At 39.5% G+C, this 20,097-nt stretch overlaps 1 protein-coding gene across 1 annotated transcript in view; it reads right to left on the bottom strand.

Annotated features, from left to right (window-relative positions):
• The window catches only part of VPS35 (VPS35 retromer complex component), a 34,973-nt gene that overhangs the window by 6,686 nt on the left and 8,190 nt on the right, over nucleotides 1–20,097 (bottom strand). Inside the window, exons 3-13 of the mRNA XM_053582094.1 lie at nucleotides 18,633–18,729; nucleotides 17,761–17,884; nucleotides 16,609–16,791; nucleotides 14,846–15,059; nucleotides 11,954–12,037; nucleotides 11,459–11,568; nucleotides 9,542–9,638; nucleotides 9,287–9,435; nucleotides 5,914–6,121; nucleotides 4,824–4,979; nucleotides 1,813–1,935 (exon numbers count right to left, since the gene is read on the bottom strand). Of these exons, the coding sequence (XP_053438069.1) occupies nucleotides 1,813–1,935; nucleotides 4,824–4,979; nucleotides 5,914–6,121; nucleotides 9,287–9,435; nucleotides 9,542–9,638; nucleotides 11,459–11,568; nucleotides 11,954–12,037; nucleotides 14,846–15,059; nucleotides 16,609–16,791; nucleotides 17,761–17,884; nucleotides 18,633–18,729 (1,545 nt within the window). The remainder of the gene's footprint in view (nucleotides 1–1,812; nucleotides 1,936–4,823; nucleotides 4,980–5,913; nucleotides 6,122–9,286; nucleotides 9,436–9,541; nucleotides 9,639–11,458; nucleotides 11,569–11,953; nucleotides 12,038–14,845; nucleotides 15,060–16,608; nucleotides 16,792–17,760; nucleotides 17,885–18,632; nucleotides 18,730–20,097) is intronic.

Consider the following 20,097-nt stretch of genomic DNA (forward strand, 5'->3'; position numbering starts at 1 on the left):
CCACAGGCGCCACCCTGGTTTTGAAAGAATGGACACACAAATGCTTTGCCCATTTTTAAATGACGTTATTTGTTTCCATGGACATTAACTTTTTATCAGATGGTTTACAAATATTTCCTTCTATTCCATAGGTTTAGCAGGTTTCATCAATCTGCTGTCTGCTGTACAGAAGCTTTTGAGTTTCATGTAGCCCCACTTGCGTACTTTGGCTTTTGTTGCCTGTGTTTTTGGTGTCACATCAAAAGAATCCTTATAAAGATCAATGTCAAGGTAGTTTTCCCCTACATTTTCTTTGAGTTTTATACTTTCAGGTCTTGTATGTAAGTATTTAATCCATTTCAAGTTAATTAGTGTACACAGTGTAAGGTAAGAACCCAATTGCATTCTTTTGCATGTGGATACAATACCATTATTGAAGACACTATCATTTTCCCATTATGCATTATTAGTACCCTTATCAAAGATTAGTTAACAGCATATGAATGGGATTGTTTCTGTACTCTCTATTCTTATTCTGACCCATTGGTCTATATATCTGTTTCTATGCTAGTACCATACTGTGTTAATCACTATAGCCTTGTAAGATAGTCTTGTTGCTATTTTTATCATTATATTCACAGGTAACTATCCAATAAAATGCTGGGAAAGAGAGTGAATGAGAAAACTGGCCTTGGGCAGCGCCTGTGGCTCAGTGAGTAGGGCGCCGGCCCCATATGCCGAGGGTGGCGGGTTCAAACCCAGCCCCAGCCAAACTGCAACAAAAAAAAATAGCCGGGCGTTGTGGCGGGCGCCTGTAGTCCCAGCTGCTTGGGTGGCTGAGGCAAGAGAATCACGTAAGCCCAAGAGTTAGAGGTTGCTGTGAACTGTGTGATGCCACGGCACTCTAAACGAGGGCGGTACAGTGAGACTCTGTTTCTACAAAAAAAAAAAAAAGAAAAGAAAAGAAAACTGGCCTTGGCTTGGTGCCTGTGGCTCAAGCGGCTAAAGGTACCAGCCACATACACCTTAGCTGGCGGGTTCGAATCCAGCCCAGGCTGGCCAAACAACAATGACAGCTACAACCAAAAAAATAGCCGGGTGTTGTGGTGGGCGCTTGTAATCCCAGCTACTTGGGAGGCAGAGGAGACTCACTTGAGCGCAGGAGTTGGAGGTTGCTGTGAGCTGTGATGCCACAGCACTCTACCCAGGGTAACAGCTTGAGGCTCTGTCTCAAAAAAAAAAGAAAACTGGCCTTACAAAAATTGGCTCAAAGGTGCTATGTCATGTCAGTAGGTCTACTGAGTAAATCTGCTTTCTCCAATTAGAAAATTAAGTTTACAGAAGTTTGTTCTTTAACATAATCCTGGCTATCCAACTTTCAGGTACATCAGGTTATGGTACTTTCTTCAAAACTACATCATTGAAGACTTAGGTAATGATTCTGTCCGAGGAAGAAATAAGCTCATAAAAAACTGCATATAACTTATGACATTATTCGATTATGTGCTTGTAGAGAGAAATGAGTATGTAATGCTTTAGTCCTTTCATTAGGCAAAAACCTCAAATAGAATCTAGGAAAAACTTGTAGAATAAGTTTAAGCTATTTTGATCTTTAACTTCTAAGATCAAAGTGTTTACTGTGACCCACCAACATCACTGTTAGGAACACTTTAGCACAGAATGACGAACAAATGGAAAGTTACTGAAAATGGAATTGTATTACACCACTGTCTGTTTTTGTATATGTTTGCAATTTTCCATAATACAAAAGTAATACACACACGGTGAGGAAAAACTGAAAGACATGGTGACATACTTAAAAAGTAAACCCACCATTTTAGAATTCTCTTTGTATCGAAAAGCCAGCTGGTATGCTGCAAATACCAAGGGTGGCAGTGTGAAGCGAATCCGTTGATTTCCACCAGCTCCAAAATGTTTTCGTGCTGTGTTTAAAATCTGACCAAAAACAAAACAAAACAATTTTTTTTAAAAATCTTTTCCCCACTATGATTAATCACTTACAAAACTAAGAGTTCTAATCATCACCACTCCCACTCTGTGAGCACATACAATGATGTACCTACCAGGCTTTGTGATACAGATACTTTATATACCTGTCTCCTCAAGTTGTCACAATTAGCCTAGAGACAGATACTAACTGCACCCTTCACTAATGGGGAAGATGGAAGTTTAGGCGGGGTTTGTAACCTGGTCAGCATAGCTAGTTAGAAGTAGATATATTTAAATATATTTTTATACACACATTCACAAAGTACACTGTGTTAAAAAGAATGCAGGCTCTGACATAAGACAGACAGACAGATAGACTCATATTTAAAAGTATTCTACCTGTGTGAACCTGGCCAAATTATTTACCTTCTCTTGGCCACAAACTTCACTTCAAAAATGGGTATCATAATTCTTGTAGGGTTGTTGGGAAGATTAAATAGCACATATGAAGTATACCAATACTTACCACAAGAGATGTGCTTAGAAATGTTAACTAGTATATGCATATTGCTGGTATATCATAGCTTCTTACTCAGAGAAATATTAAGACCCTTTCTTTCAAGGCAGATGCCAATATACTTGAAGAGGAATTATGAAAAATGGCTGTTTTAGAAAAAATTAGAAGAAAACCACAGAATTCATAAAATACTTTTTTTTTTCTCATAGCAACCTCAAACTCTGGGGCTCAGCCTCCCAAGTAGCTGGGACTACAGGTGCCTGCCACAACACCTGACTACCTAAAATACTTTTTAATATTTATGACATAATGGGCGGTGCTGGTGGCTCAAGGAGTAGGGTGCCGGTCCCATATGCCAGAGGTGGCGGGTTCAAACCCAGCCCTGGCCAAAAAAAAAAATATATATTTATGACATAATGAGTGACACATTCAGGTTTTGTGAATTTCTCTGCTATGGCAGAGAGCTAATGACCTTGTCCTGAAATGTCTCTGCACCCAGAATCTGCCAGATGTGGAAGGTATACTTCTTAACCACTACATTTGGTACTCTGGTATGCAACAGAAAATGAAAACACAAACACACATACACAAAATCTCAAACAGAAATATAGTAGAACCTCCAGGTCTGAATCTGGCCCAGACCTGCTAAACAACAACAACTGCAACCAAAAAATAGTGGGGCGTTGTGGCGGGCACCTGTAGTCTCCCTACATAATCTCCCTACATTGACCACCTCCTTAAGTTTACCTAATGCTCGTAGACTATACATGCACCCATGTATATTATCAGTACAGGAGGCCTAGTTCCTTATGGTGACCGCCTCCATATGTTGATGAGTTTGTTACAGTCCTTGGGTGGTCAACTTACAGAGCTTCTACTGCATAAGGGGATCAGTTAAAATACTTGACGAACTTGGCTCGATGCCTGTAACTCAGTGGTTAGGGTGCCAGCCACATACACTGGGGCTGGCGGGTTTGAATCTGGCCCAGACCTACTAAACAACAACAACTGCAACCAAAAAATAGTGGGGCGTTGTGGCGGGCACCTGTAGTCCCAGCTTCTGGGGAGGCTAAGGCAAGAGAATCAATTAAGCCCAAGAGTTTAAGGTTGCTGTGAGCTGTGATGCCATGGCATTCTACCAAGGGTGACATAGTGAGAGTGTCTCACAAAAGAAAAAGAAAAAAAAAAAAACTTCACAAACCAGCCATTGTGTACAGATCACACAACTTGTGGAAGAAACCACAGAGCTAGGACTGTTTGTCACTAAGTCAAAGACTATAACACTAACAGAAGTCAGCCTCTTATTTCATACTAATTATGAAGGAGTACAAGAGTGTCAACTATAACAAAGAAAGTCAACAGAGGGCGGCGCCTGTGGCTCAGTGAGTAGGGTGCTGGCCCCATATGCCGAGGGTGGCGGGTTCAAATCCAGCCCTGGCCAAACTGCAACAACAAAAAAAAAATAGCCGGGCGTTGTGGCGGGCACCTGTAGTCCCAGCTGCTCGGGAGGCTGAGGCAAGAGAATCGCGTAAGCCCAAGAGTTAGAGGTTGCTATGAGCCGTGTGACACCTCGGCACTCTACCCGAGGGCGGTACAGTGAGACTCTGTCTCTACAAAAAAAAAAAAAAGAAAGTCAATAGAAAGAAAGCATATCCAGAACCAAAGTGCTTTTAATTATAGCAAACTAATAGCCTTATGCCTCCAACAATGGATAACTACTTTTCCAAACAATGATTAAAGCAGCCAATCATGCTACCCTGTATTAAAATAAATTACCCAGTATCACTCACCAATGTCACTAGTCAGGCAACATATTTTATTCATTTCAGAAGGATTTATTGAGGAATAATGATAAAGAAAGAGAAAATCTCATCTGTTTGTTTTTTAGAAGGAAAAAAGGATTAAGGAAAGGCAAATTGAATTTTAAAATTTTTCATACATTTTCAATGTGACCAACAAATATAACTTACACTTGTAAAACTTGGAAAAGTAAGTAAAATTGAATATAAGGATTATGTTGCTTATACTTTAAAGTTTATTATTGGGATAAGAAACTAAACATTTCTAGAAGCAATGTACAGTTCAGAAAGAAAATGAATATAGAATAATTATGGGACAACTAACTGAAAGACAGGCTTTTCTGAAATTCTCAAGAATTCTTCAAAAGAAATTAGAGCAACTGACTTGTTTCACACATTTGTCGTAAGTTCATAAACAATTATGCCAATTACACTATAAATCTTTAATTCCGTTTTAATTCTTTCAAAACCTTCTAAGACCAAAGTTGAAGTAAGCCATTTTGAGGACTTCGACATGTGATTTCACATACAGACTCCACCAGGAGTTGAACGGGGCCACAGTCAGAGCTAATTCATACCAAATACTGCTGATCAGGGTCCTCAGATCTCAGAAGGTGAATGAATCGGCCCACGAGGCTCTGCTCATCAGCAAAGTCTTCTGGATCAGGGTCTTCTACAGGCTGATCTGGCTGATCTTGAATCAACGTGGACACCAAATTCATTATAGAATCCACCTATAACATGAAAGACACAGGAACCCACTGAGACACCACCAGCACATAAGCCATGTCAAAACTGCTTCCAGTTGTGTAAAGTACAAAACAGTATCAGAAGATATCTTTTTTTTTTTTTGGTGAGAAAGTAGATACAATCATTTCAATGCACAGAGATATGGACAAAATCTGGAAAGAGATGCACCAACTATGGTTATTCTCTTCCTGGTGGGAATTTAAGGGTTTTATCTTTCTTCTTTATACATTTCCAATTTTCTAATTTATATAAATGAGTAAGCTACTTGTTAACTTTTCCTTAGTAATGAATTACCCTCCCCACCCACCTCAAGTGTCTAGGGCAGGGGTCCTCAAACTGCAGCCCGCGGGCCATGTGAGGTGGTATGATTGTATTTGTTCCCATTTTGTTTTTTTACTTCAAAATAAGATAGGTGCAGTGTGCATAGGAATTTGTTCATAGTTTTGTTTTTTTTTAACTATAGTCCAGCCCTCCAATGGTCTGAGGAACAGAGAACCGGCCCCCTACTTAAAAAGTTTGAGGACCCCTGGTATAGAGTCTCCAAGTCTAAAATTGTAATTACAGGCCAGGTGTAGTGGCTCACACCTGTAATCCTAGCACTCTGGGAGGCCAAGACGGGTGGATCTCTTTGGCTCAGGAGTTCCAGACCAGCCTAAGCAAGAGCAAGACTCCATCTCTAAAAATAGCTGGGCGTTGTGGTGGGCACCTGTAGTCCCAGGCTGAGGCAAGAGGATCGCTTGAGCCTAAGAGTTTGAGGATGCTGTAAGCTATGACACTATGGCACTCTACGAAGAGTGACAAAATGAGATTCTGTCTCAAAAAAAAAAAAAAAAAAAAAAAATATATATATATATATATATATATATATTGCAATTACACAGTCTGTTCCCCTAAAATAGCAGGTCGGTATTCTCTTACCTGGTCCTGAGAGACAATTTCTGTGTTATAATCCAGAACATTGCTAAGTACGTAACAACTCATGCTTTTTCTGGACTCATAGTCAAAGTACTCAAAGAGTGGGTGAAAATGTTTTAATTTTAAGACTGTTAAAATATTGTTGTAAGTGTCAACAGGTATCTTCAAAAGTCTGGTGAGCTCCTTTGAAACTGCACTGCTGGTAGCAATACTACAAAAAGAAAAACAATAGCCCTTTAATGAATAAAGTTAACTTTCTGTACATACAAAGGCACATAATAATCTGCGATTTTCATTTACATATTAAAGAAAATAGGTCAAGTGAACCATACCACCCCATGATATTCCAATGCTCTCCTTCCAATTAGACACAGACACCTATCTACAAACATTTATGTATCTGTTACTATTCCGCTGATACAAAATAAGATACGGTCTCCAACTCATGAAGAAGTTGTTGAAAGTTGGAGTTAAGATAACTGTCTTGAATCTGACAACTTTTTTTTTAAGAGACAGAATCTCACTTTGTTGCCCTTGGTAGAGTGCTGTGGCGTCAAAGCTCACAGCAACCTCCAGCTCTTGGGCTTAGGCAATTCTTTTGCCCCAGCCTCCCAAATAGCTGGGACTACAGGCGCCCACCACAATGCCTGGCTATTTTTTTGTTGCAATTTGGTCAGGGCTGGGTTTGAACCCTCCACCCTCAGTCTATGGGGCCAGCGCCCTACTCACTGAACCACAGGCGCCGCCTGAATTTGACATTTTTAAGGAAATGTTCATAGTTTGATTCCTACAGCAGTCAACAATATTACATATCCATGATGAAAATAAGTAGAAAAAAAATCCACATAAAACCAACAATTCAGGGCAGCGCCTGTGGCTCGGTGAGTAGGGCGCTGGCCCCATATGCTGAGGGTGGCAGGTTCGGACCTAGCCCCGGCCAAACTGCCCCAGAAAAATAGCCGGGCGTTGTGGCGGGCGCCTGTAGCCCCAGCTGCTCGGGAGGCTGAGGCAAGAGAATCGCGTAAGCCCAAGAGTTAGAGGTTGCTGTGAGCCGTGTGACACCACGGCACTCTACCCGAGGGCGGTACAGTGAGACTCTGTCTCTACAAAAAAATAAAAAAAATAATAAATAAATTTCTAAAAAAAAAAAACCAACAATTCAAAAGAATAGAAAAATATATAAACTATATTTTCTATACCAGATGTTGGTGATTAATAAAAAGCAGGTTGAATTTAAGGTAGTAGCTTGTAGGAGCATTCTGTAGACACTGAGGCATATCTCTAACCTCTTTAGAGATCAGTATATAATATTTCTAATTATTTTGTCTATTTTTACTTTAAAACTCACTTGGGGCTCGGTGCCTGTAGCTCAAGCGATTAAGGAGCCATGGTGGCAGGTTCAAATCCAGCCTAGACCTGCCAAACAACAATGACAACTACAGCCAAAAAATAGCTGGGTGTTGTAGCGGGCGCCAGTAGTCCCAGCTACCTGGGAGGCTGAGGCAAGAGAATTGCTTAAGCCCAGGAGTTGGTGGTTGCTGTGAGCTGTGATGCCATGGCACTCTACCCAGGGCAACAGCTTGAGGCTCTGTTCAAAAAACGAAAAACAAACCAAAAAGAAAAAAAAAAAAACAATCAAAAAATAAATAAACTCATTTGGTAGGGCTTAGTGCCTATAGCTCAGCAGCTAGGGCACCAGCCACACACACCGGAGCTGGTGGGTTTGAATCCAGCCCAGGCCTGCCAAACAACAGTGACAACTACAACCAAAAAAAAAAAAATAGCCAGGCGTTGTGGCGGGCACCTGTAGTCCCAGCTACTTGGGAGGCTGAGGCAAAAGAATCAATCGCTCAAACACAAGAGTTTGAGGTTGCTGTGAGCTGTGATGCCACCGCACTCTACAAAGGGCACCATAGTGGAAACTCTTTCTCAAAAACAAAAAACAAAAAACACACAAAAGAAACTCACTTGGTAGGGGAAGATGGCATTTAATTTTCTATCATGCTTACTAATTTCCTCTCATACTTATCATGCAAGATCTGGACTCTTTTTCAGTTTATAGTGACCAAAAGAAAAAAGGCAACAAAAAGGTGAAAGAAAAGGAAGAAATTTTCCTGATGCAGCTGAACTACTGGAGGGGAGATGGAAAGGAAAGGTAACAGGAGGTGAAATAATGAAAAACAATAGGAAAAGAAGGGGGCCTGGCTGGATCCAAATCCAGAGCGGTGGGGAGTAGGACAGGAAAGGAACAGCCAGGGAAAGAAAACAGGATTAGAATCATCAACAGTGGCCGCTGCAGGATGCCACAGGTCTAGGACAGAAAGCTTGAGGATGCTTCAAGTAGGAAACAAATTATGCTTTCCTTGATGATATCAAAATCAAAGCTCAAAATTTAAAAAAATTAAACCAATTGTGCACCTTGGTTTAAAGTTAAGAGTACACATATACTCTTAATTTTTCAAAGTTTATTCATCTGTAAAAAAAACTATTTCTTATGGAAATACTCCTTGATGAAGTTTCTTACTATTTTGTTTATTTATTTATTTATTTATTTTTGAGACAGAGCCTCAAGCTGTCACCCTGGGTAGAGTGCTGTGGCATCACAGCTCACAGCAACCTCCAACTCCTGGGCTCAAGCTATTCTCTTGCCTCAGCCTTCCAAATAGCTGGGACTACAGGTGCCTGCCACAACGCCCGGCTATTCTTTGGCTGTAGTTGTCATTGTTTGGCAGGTCCAGGCTGTATTTGAACCTGCCAGAATGGCACCTTAGTCACTTGAGCTACAGGTGCTGAGCCTCCTTACTAGTTTAAAAATAAGCTCATTCACATTTAGAAAGGGGTCTGAGATGGAGACACTAGTCCCTGAAGACCGCCTATGGTCCACAAATGCGATGCCTGCATTAATATACACAGCCAAGTAATTTGGTCACCACTTTCTGTTTTGTTTTGTTTTGTTTTGTTTTTGAGAGTCTCAAGCTGTTGCCCTGGGTAGAATGCTGTAGCATCACAGCTCACAGCAACCTCTAACTCCTGGGCTTAAGCAATTCTCTTGCCTCAGCCTCCCAAGTAGCTGGGACTACAGGTGCCCGCCACAAAGCCCAGCCATTTTTTTGTTGTTGTTTTAGTGGTCATTGCTGTTTGGCAGGCCCGGGCTGGATTCAAACCCACCAGCTCTGGTGTATGTGGCCAGCGCCTTAGCTGCTTGAGCTACAGGTGCCAAGCCTGGTCACCACTTTCTGCCCTGATTTGGCACCAAGACAATCTTAATACACGCTTAAAATAAGACAAATGCTAACTTCACAAAACCACTAAGAAATAGCTGGGACAAAAAAATGTGATTTATGAAGATTTTCACAGAAATATAACTTTGACTTACTGTTCAAGGTTGAGCTTATTGAATATCTCCACTGTTGTTTCTAGAACTTTATCAACATAGTCCACACGATCAGGGTAACATTTCATGGCAAGATTAATGAGAGAGACTTGTAAAGATACAACATCCTCTGAAGGCATGTCTTGTCTAGACTGGAATGTTTAGAAAACCACACAATTTATTTTAAACAATTACAAAAGGATCTACCCGCAAAAAAGTTTCAAAGTTTTGAGAACTTAGGGAAAAAGCTATACAAACCTGTATCACTGTAGCCACCTGCTGTGAAAATATGTCAAAAAGTTTAATATCTGCTGGGATTCCAGGTCCATCTTCACGGTGAGCAAATAAAGCTAATCTAAACAAGCAAACAGCCTTTATTTTAAAAGATATAGGGATTTAGATAGTGGGATCACGGATAACATTTTATTCTTTATTGCTTTTCTGTTTTGTTTTGTTTTTTGAGATAGTCTCACTATGCCGCCTTCGGCAGAGTGCCATAATGGCGTCATAGCTCATAGCAACCTCCAACTCTTGGGCTTAAGTGATTCTCTTGCCTCAGCCTCCCAAGTAGCTAGGGCTACAGGCGCCCACCACAACAACTGGCTATTTTTTTGTTGTTGCAGTTGTTTAGCTGGCCTGGGCCGGGTTCCAGCCCTTGGTGTATGTGGCTGGCGCTGTAACCATTGTGCAATGGGTGCTGAGCCTGCTTTTCTGTATTTGTATGAGTATATTTTTCCTACAATGGTAAAAAAGATTTTTTTTTTTTTTTTGAGACCAAGTCTCACTATGTCGCTCTCAGTAGAGTGCTGTAGTGTCACAGCTCACAGCAACCTCCAACTCTTGGGCTTAAGCGATTCTCTTGCCTCAGCCTCCCAAGTAGCTATTTTTTTTTTTTTATAGCTGCCATTGTTGTTTGGCAGGCCCAGGCCAGGTTTGAACACACCAGCCCTGGTGTATGTGGCTGGTGCCCTAACTGCTGAGCTACAGGCACAGAGCCTGTATAATGTCTTTAAATGTTAATTAGGTATATAGGTTAAAAATTAATTATCTCTATACCTCCTGCACAAAAGTTAAACCTCCGCAAGACATGATTGCAAGAGGGACTTTACCTAACAATTGCAATCAGTGTAACTGGCTTATTGTACCCTCAATGAATCCCCAACAATAAAAAAAAAAAAAAAAAAAGTTAAACCTCCTTCATGTCTAACCTAGGCAAGCACCTAAGTAACTTCTGCTGACAGAGCTAAATTATTCATAGTATAATTACATTAAAATCATTAATACAGGCTTAGCACCTGTAGCTCCGTGGCTAGGGTGCCAGCCACATACACTGGAGCTGGCAAGTTCGAATCCAGCTGGGCCTGCCAAGCAACAATGACAACTACAACCAAAAAATAGCCAGGCATTGCGGCAGGCGCCTGTAGTCCCAAGGTACTTGGGAGGCTGAGGCAAGAGAACTGCTTATGCCCAAGACCTTGAGGTTGCTGTGAGCTGCAACGCCATGGCACTCTACCCAGGGTGACGTAGTGAGACTGTCTCAAAAGAAAAAGGTAGCACAGGGCGGCGCCTATGGCTCAGTCGGTAAGGCACCGGCCCCATATACCGAGGGTGGCGGGTTCACACCTGGCCCAGCCGAACTGCAACAACAACAAAAAAAAAATAGCCAGGCGTTGTGGAGGGCACCTGTAGTCCCAGCTACTCGGGAGGCTGAGGCAAGAGAATTGCGTAAGCCCTGGAGTTGGAGGTTGCTGTGAACTGTGTGATGCCACGGCACTCTACCGAGGGCCATAAAATGAGACTCTGTCTCTACAAAAAAAAAAAAAGAAAAAGGTAGCACAATGGTTACAGTGGCAGCCAGAGGTGGCAGGTTTGAACCCAGCCCGGGCCTACCAAACAACAATGACAACTGCAACAAAAAACAGCCGGGCGTTGTGACAGGCACCTGTAATCCCAGCTACTTGGGAGGCTGAGGCAAGAGAATCACTTAAGCCCAAGAATTTGAAGTTGCTGTGAGCTATGACACTGCAGCACTCTACCAAGGGCGACATAGTGAGACTCAGAAAAAAAAATCATTGATATAATTAAGATGTAATAGAAAGAGGTAATTCACAAAAAAGGTTTAAATTCATTATCCCCAAGTCAGAGCATTTACCCTCCAGTGTTGGAAGATCTTACCTATCAATTAAAGCAATGATTATGTTTTTCACGTTTACATTTTGGTGTAACTCAGCACAGGCCCGAAGAAAAGGATTCAAAGTCTGGAGGTGGAATTCATCAGGGAAAACCTGAAAATCAAATAATTGATTTATATAGGGAGTAACATTTCACATTATATTCTGAACTCACATATAGTATGTGAAAAAAATCATTTCAATACGATACAACTAAATTCAAATACACTACTTTTGAGCCTCTCTAAACATTAGCCCAGATATCCTATTATATCTTATTAACCAAAGTACACCTACAATTAAACAAAAACTGATGAGATCTAGGTAACACTTTCCTACATTCTAAGGAAAAAAAACATCAATACAAAGACTTAGGTATTAGTTGGAGACGAAAAAGATCTTTATTCAGGAAAGCTTACTAGAAAGACTTTCAAAACAATAACATTTAAAGAAAGGTAAAACAGTCCTTTTAAAAAATGAAACAAATGTTCCCACCTACCTGAATAATACATTCCATGAGATACTCCTGAGCCAGAGCATCTCTACAATTCACAACTTGCTCCAAGATGCCAGTCAAAACAATCTAGAAGGAAAAGAAACAGGCGACAGTTCAAACATTTTCAAAATCCTAAGCTACTCCTTTAATCACATATTTCAACTACTAACCTGAAAATCATATTTTAAGATTTTTCTAGAGAAAGAAAAAATGGTGGACTAGAAGTAGCCTCCCAACATGTTGTTTCCAAGAAAAGTAAGGAAAAGTGCAGGCAGCAGCTGCCACTGGGATCACTCCACTCAGAATCAGTCTTGTGAAATTACAGAAAAACAACATGTGACATCTGGGGCAGGAAAAATAAAGAAAATAACAAAGGACACAGGTGATGGGGAGATACAGATTACCAAAGTAGAGGCTGTGCGGGGGGTGGTGTGGAGACAGGACAAGAAGATCAAGGATGGCAAGTCACTGTGCTGTACAGTCTGAGCTGCTGGGCAGCCTGCACCATCCCCACAGCCTGCTGTTGGGCTATAAAGAAATTACTGCAATGACAGAAATGGAATTCAGAATAGAGATGGCAAATAAGATGAATGGAATTAAAGAGAAAGTTGAAAACCAACAAAAAGAAATCCTAAAAATGTTCCAGGAAATGAACAAAGTTACCAGAGAACTCAACAGTATTAGGAAAGACATTATGGAGCTTAAAAAATTGAAAGAGGCATTCAGGGAGTTTCAAAACACAGCAGAAAGTTTCAGCAACAGATTAAACCATGAAGAATAAAGAATTTCAGAGCCTGAAGACAAGGCTCACAAGCTAGTCCAGTCATTTAAAGAGGCAGAAAAGAAGAGAACAAAGCACAGCAACCTCTTAGAGAGATTTGAGACTATGTAAAGCATACAGACGTACAGACTACAGGTATCCCTGAGGGAGAAGAAAAGAGTATAATAGCATGGAAACTTTAGTTGAAGATGCTATTGTAGAAAAATGTCCCAAACATTGCCAGAGTCAGACATTCAGATATTAGATGGTCATCGAACTATGGGAAGACACACTGCAAGTAGAGCATCACCAAGATACATTGTTATTAAGCTGGCCAAAGTTGAAATGAAAGAGAAAATTCTATAAGCAGCTGGACATAAGTAGCAACTGACCTACAAGGCAAAACCCATCAGGTTAACAGCAGATTTCTCAGTGGAAACCTTATAGAAGGTCCTTATCTTCAATCTTCTTTTTTGAGACAGAGTCTCACTAGGTCACCCTCGGCAGAGTGCTATGGCATCACAGCTCACAGCAACCTTAAGCTCTTGGGCTTAAGTGAGTCTCTTGCCTCAGCCTCCCAAGTAGCTGAGACTACAGGCGTCCACCACAAGGCCCAGCTATTTTATTGTTGCAGTTGTCACTGTTGTTTAGCTGACCTGGGCTGGGTTTGAACCCGCCAGCCTGGGTATATGTGGCCAGCACTCTACCCACTGTGTTTAGCTGACCTGGGCTGGGTTTGAACCCGCCAGCCTGGGTATATGTGGCCAGCACTCTACCCACTGAGCTACGGGCGCTGCCCTATCTTCAATCTTCTTAAACAGAACTTAGAATTTTGTATCCTGCAAAACTAAGTTTCACATTTGATGGAGAAATTAAATATATTCCTGACAAGCAAGCTTTGAGAAAATATGCCAGAACTAGACCTCTCCTTTGAGAAATACTCAGATCCGCGTTATACATAGATCAGCACAATAGGATTCTCACCAGTGTAAAACCACCAAGATGCTAAAGGTTAAAGCCTGGATACCACAATGGCTCAAGAGGTAAAACAAAACACTAGAATTCTACACAACAGGACACAAAGAAATCCACTCCTCTCATTACATCCTTTAATAAATGTGAATGGCTTGAACTCCCCCATGAAAAAACATAGGCTGCAGGGTCAAGGATGGAAAACAATACTTTATGCAATAGAAACCAAAAGAAAGCAGGAATTGCAATTCTCACTTCAGACAGCATTGTCTTTAAAGAAACAAAAGTAAAGAAAGATGAAGATGGTCATTATATACCAGAGAAAACAAGTCAACAAGAAGACATATGAAATCTAAATTTTTATGAACCCAATACAGGTGTTCCCAGATTTATAAGCCAAATTCTATTTGATCTAGACAAAACAATAAAAAACAGCATCAGAATAGCAGGGTTTCAATAGTCTGCTGATAGAACTGGACAGACCCTCCAGCAGAAAATAAACAATGGACTTAATCAGGACTCTAGAACAAATGGACCTGACATTCACACCATTCTAACCTAAAACTACTGAAAATATCTTCTCATCAGCTCATTGATCATTCTCTAAGATCAATCACATCGTAGGCCACAAAACATGTTTCAACAAATTGAGAATGACATAGTGAAACTCTGTCTCAAACCCCCCCCCAAAAAAAATGTCAAAGGAGAAATAACAACAGATTATCGTGGAAAATATAAAAACTCATCATTGAATGCTATAGAACTCTCCATGCTCATAAAATTCAAAATGTGGAGGAAACAGACAAATACTTGGAATCACACTACCTCCCTAGACTCAACCAGGAAGAAACAGAACTCCTGAACAAACCCATATCAAGCACTGAAATTGAAGCAACAATAAAAAATCTTCCAACAAATAAAAGGTCCCAGACCACACAGTTTCACAGCAGAATTCTGCCAAGTTTACAAAGAACTTGTTCCCATATTTCGAAGATGTGTAGGACAAAATCCAACACACTGTATCTTTCAATTTATTTAGGTCTTCTCCAATAAAAGACATTTTAAAATGTTTCGTAATATTATTTAACAAAAATACCGATTTCAAAATAAGATTTCAGTTTATATTTCACAATGTAAGAGATAACAAGTAAAAAGATACAAACCTGTTTGTAACGTTCTACATTTACGCCTTCCAACTGACTGAGGCGCACCAAATTTGTTCCCACGAGAATTCTCAGCTCTTGTCTTTCTCGTTCTCGTTTTTCTCTATCTCGGCTATGTCCCTGATGCTGCATTCGCACCCAGAGCTTGTTCATTTCTGCAAAGTTCAGTAGTACAAAATCCATGGAATCACTTATATCACCAGTTGTTTCTTCACTGCAAAGAAACAGTAGGAAAAATATTTATACAGTATTTTAAATATAGGACCAACTTACTCTTATCTGTCTCCTTTGTGTATTTCATTCTTATCTCTATAATACACCAATGTTTTACAAAAACCACTTCAACTTAGTGTTAAATTTCAAGGCAAAGAGATTCCGGGGGAAAAAAAATGCCAGGGAGAGGATACAAGTTTAAAAGGACAAATTACTTTCCCCAACTCGCTATCTTGGGCCAACTGGACTTGTTCAGATGGCAACTCTCTTAATTCAAAAAGGTTTAAAAATTTAACACTGACAGTAAACTACTAACTACATCATTTTATCGTTGACAATAAAATTTTGTTTTCAATTAGAATGTAAGCTTTGTGAGAGAAAAGACCATGTATTTCCTGCCTTATTTTTCTGTATCTCCTAAGATGAGGAATTTAGCTTTCAAAAAATTTTTATTAATTAAGTGCTCAAAATAAAGAATCAAATCACAATAAAGCAAATAACTTTATCAATTTCTCTACACCGTTAAGTTTTTATCTTTTCTGTAGTGCTTAAAAAGGAACTCAGGCAGATACACTAAAAACCATTGAATTCTACACCTTAGAAATAATAAATGAATAAATAATTTTTTTTGTTTTTTAAGACAGAGCCTCAAGTTGTCACCCTGAGTAGAGTGCTGTCGCATCACAGCTCACAGTAACCTCCAACTCCTGGGCTCAAGCTATTCTCCTGCCTCCACCTCCCTCATAGCTGGGATTACAGGTGTCTGCCACAATGCCCAGCGAATTTTTTGGTTGCAGCCATCATTGTTGTTTGGTGGGCCCGGGCTGAATTCGAACCTACCACCTCAGGTGTACGTGGCTGGCACCTTAGCCGCTTGAGCCGCAGGCGCCAAGCCTGAATAAATAAACTTTTAAAAAAATGAATTAAGTTCTCTAGTCTGGGTACCTGTCACGTGACTAGCTCACCCAGCTATCTGAAGACTGCAGCTGCTAGCCCTCGGACACTGCTACAGGACAAAAGTACAACAGACTCGCATGTTGAGATGCTGGTCACAGAAGAAAAGGAGTCTCTCTGATGTTTGTTTTTTCTTTTTTGGAGTAATCTGACTTGTATGTACAGATAATTAAAATTACTTATCTTCTAGTGCAACTAGCAGTCCATAAATTATAAAAACTGCAGACATTTAGAGCACAATCATGAAAACCAGATGTCTCTTGGGAAAGTTAATGCGCTTCATTATTTCATCACAGACACACTCTTCAGATTGCAACTGGTGTTAACAATCCTACTTTCAAAGAATATTTAATGTGATAGAAAAATTCTCAATTATATTAAATGAAAAAATACAATGGTAATACAATAACTTACATGGAGCACATACACGGACGAGTTCTATATCAAAGGAGATCTACACACAAAATGCTACCAAGTAGGTAATTGTGGGTGAGAGAATTATTGATATTTTAAAAATTTCTGTACACTTCTCTATACTTTTTATATAGTCTACATGAAAAAACATAATAACTAAATCAAGAAAGAAAATCACTTACTCTGTTGGCTCTCCTTCATCAGGTAAGATATTTCTGGTACACTGAAGAAGATAATTCCGAAGAAACAGGCCCCTCAAGGGATGCTGCACACCACGGCACATTTCTACCAAATCCTTCAATATATCTTTCCTGGACTGAGGAAATGACTTGACATATACAACTCCAACGGTGATCAATAGATAACTAGGAGAATTATGAGAAAGCAATGAATTTCAGGAATCAAGAATGTGATTATTTCCAAACATTGAGTGTAAACATATTAAATAAGCAAGGTAGGAACTATGTTTTCTCCTGCATAATGAAGGAAATATTATCTGATTTAAAACAGAACCACTGACTCCTAAAAATATATGGTATATTATATATAGATACATTATTACCTTTAAACTTATCAGTAAGAGAATAGTCATATTAATTTTTATTGCTAAAATTCAGTATACTATTTTATTGTTGAACATTTTGTTTTCAACTGGAATGTAAGCTTTGTGAGAGAAGAGACCATTCTGTATTTCCTGTCTTATTTTTCTGTATCTCCTAAAATGAGTAATTTAGCTTTCAAAAATTTATTAATTGATTAAAATTTTTTTTTTTTGCAGGTTTTGGCCGGGGCTGGGTTTGAACCTGCCACCTCCGGCATATGGGGCCGGTGCCCTACTCCTTTGAGTCACAGGCACCGCCCTAATTAATTAAATTTTAATCAATTAATAATATAAAAAGTAAATTTACTCTAAAATTTTATTTTATTTTTATTTATTTTTTTTTTAGAGACAGAGTCTGACTCTGTCATCCCTGGTAGAGCTCCGTGGCATCACAACTCACAACAACCTCCAGCTCTTGGGCTTAGGCGATTGTCTTGCCTCAGCCTCCTGAGTAGCTGGGACTACAGGCGCCCGCCACAGTGCCCGGCTATTTTTTGTTGCAATTGCCACTGCTGTTTTAGCTGGCCAGGGCTGGGTTCGAACCCACCACTCTCAGTATATGGGGATGGTGCCCTACTCACTGAGCCACAGGCACCGCCCTACTCTAAAATTTTAAATAACAGAGTATCTACCAAAATGTTAACCTCAATTTTTAAAAATCTTAAGCTGCTAATTTTGAAGTGTATAACAAAGTGGGAAATGCAGATATGTCCTCAGTTTGCTAATTACTTACAGCCTTGGGATAATGTTTCCAGCATACTGTACAAGTTCATAGAGATCTGCCACTTTTCTTCCTTTGGCAAATTCATCTGTCAAGTAGACCTCTAAGTAGTGCAGCTCATCAGAAATAGCCATATCTTTTAATTATGATTAAGGACTAAAAATAAAGATAAGCTAACCTAAGCAAAACTCTGGAACTTGTTGGAGTCATTAAAACTCTGGGGCATATGTGTTAAATCCTAGTCCTTTAAGAGACAGTGTTTAAGTGAAGACAGAATTTCAGTTGGGCTTTCTTTACTTTAAAATACAGTAAAATCTCCATAGTTGAACCACCTCCTTGCACTAACCACATCCTTAAGGCGACCTACTTCTCACAGCCTGGACGTGCAGCATGTGTACGTATTAGTACAGCAGACCTAGCTCCTTATGTTGACCACCTTCATATGCCGACCAGCTTGGGTGGTCAACTTACAGAGGTTCTACCGTAAATGTTTTAAAGGATGTTTGGTAAAGCAAAACACTAAATATTATGATTACCCCTCAGAATGTTAACAAGTTTTAAAATGGCAAATGACTGAATTCGGTTTTAGAATCCTATGTGACAAAATTTAAGCATTAAAGAACCATCTGCGAACAGCCTCCATATTCTTCATGAAGGGTCTGAAAACTAAGACATTAACATCCATTAAGGAAGTTTACACAGACAAAGGGTATTCTGAAAGCCTGCTTCATTTAGCATATCTACATGGATTGAGAAGGAATACTATTCGACTAAGACAATGAAGAATAATATAACTCCAGAGAAATTTAATAAAGAACAAAATTGGCCTTATCAAGACAAAAGTGTGGTCCAAATTCTTAAATTCTTCAACATTTGAAAGATACAAAGTTCATAATAGCTCTTTGGTGATAACATGGAGGTCCGGAGTTCACCAAGCATATTAGAAGCATGTTTCAGAGCATCCATGAGCTTGTTTTTATCCTACAGAAATACCAAAAGAAAAGATGAGAATTCTTAATTTAAATAAACATTTATTTTCTTTGTATACACTCTTTAGATCAAAGACTTGTTGAATAGTTTTAAAAGTATAAAGCCCTTAAATTATTTAAACCATAGTTTCAACTTGCTTTCTCCCTACAGAAAAGAAAAACATGTATGATTCCTCACTAGGGCTATAGAGTTTGGCAAGACTTACACATCTAGTACTGTACATTTCCTGATACAACTCTAATCTTTTTAGCCCCTAGAGAGTAGGAAACTAGCTTCATTAATTCACATTTTACCTGCAATCAAAAGAGCCAGCATATCAATTTTTTGAAGCCAAGATACTATCCTTACAATGGCTTTGTCATGTTAAAGACACTTCAGAGCTGTGTGAAATGACTACCCATGCAAGTCTGCCTTCCTTCCTGTGTTCTTCAAACCCTCACAATGGTCATATGTTTCACTGAACTCATAAATGAAGTCAATTCCTTGAGGTACATGAAATATTATCCATACACAGAAAGAGAAAGAAGCAAACTATAGCAAATCCACTTTCTCCTTTTTAAGACATTTATTTTTCACTCCAAATTTGTTGCAAGGAAACCACTGTAAGATACAAGAGCACATTACTAAGCTTTAGAAACTCTAAGACATTTTACAAAGACATCATCATCAGCATAGCAATTTATGGCTTGAAGCATCAACCTATTTCATTCAATTACTTAAAGGCTAATCCAGAGGATTTACAGTATCTGCACAGATTATCCCCTGTCTTTCAGAATATGAAAATATACAAATAGGTCAAGTTTTGTTCTTTTTTTTTTTGAGACAGAGTCTCAAGCTATTACCCTGACTAGAGTACGGTGGTGTCATAGTTCATAGCAACCTCCAACTTTTGGGCTCAAGTGATCCTCTTGCCTCAGTTTTTCTATTTTAGTAGAAATGGGGAGGGTGAGGGGTCTTGCTTTTGTTCAGGCTTGTCTCAAACTCATGGGCTCAAACAATTCACCCACCTCGGCCTCCCAGAGTACTAGAATTACAGGCATGAGCCACCGGGCCTGGCCTAGATCAAGTATAATTTTTAAGCTCATTTCTGCAATAAATGTAACTTTTCAGGATGGAAATTAAAAGTTTTCAAGCTATTCAAGGGGATAAAAGCTGAATAATTTGAAGAGAAAGCATTTAAATCTATTCATTTAGCACATATTTATTGGGCACCCATTATATGTTAAATACACCTCAAGTTTGAAGTATAGAACCAAAGACACTAATAAATTTAGGTCAGACACTGGTGTGGTGATAATACAGTCATGTGTAAATAAAAGGCAGGGTCTCTTGGAAGACAAGACAAACAATCCCAGACCA

The sequence above is a fragment of the Nycticebus coucang genome, chromosome 2 (genome assembly GCF_027406575.1).
Source record: "Nycticebus coucang isolate mNycCou1 chromosome 2, mNycCou1.pri, whole genome shotgun sequence".
NCBI lineage: Eukaryota > Metazoa > Chordata > Mammalia > Primates > Lorisidae > Nycticebus > Nycticebus coucang.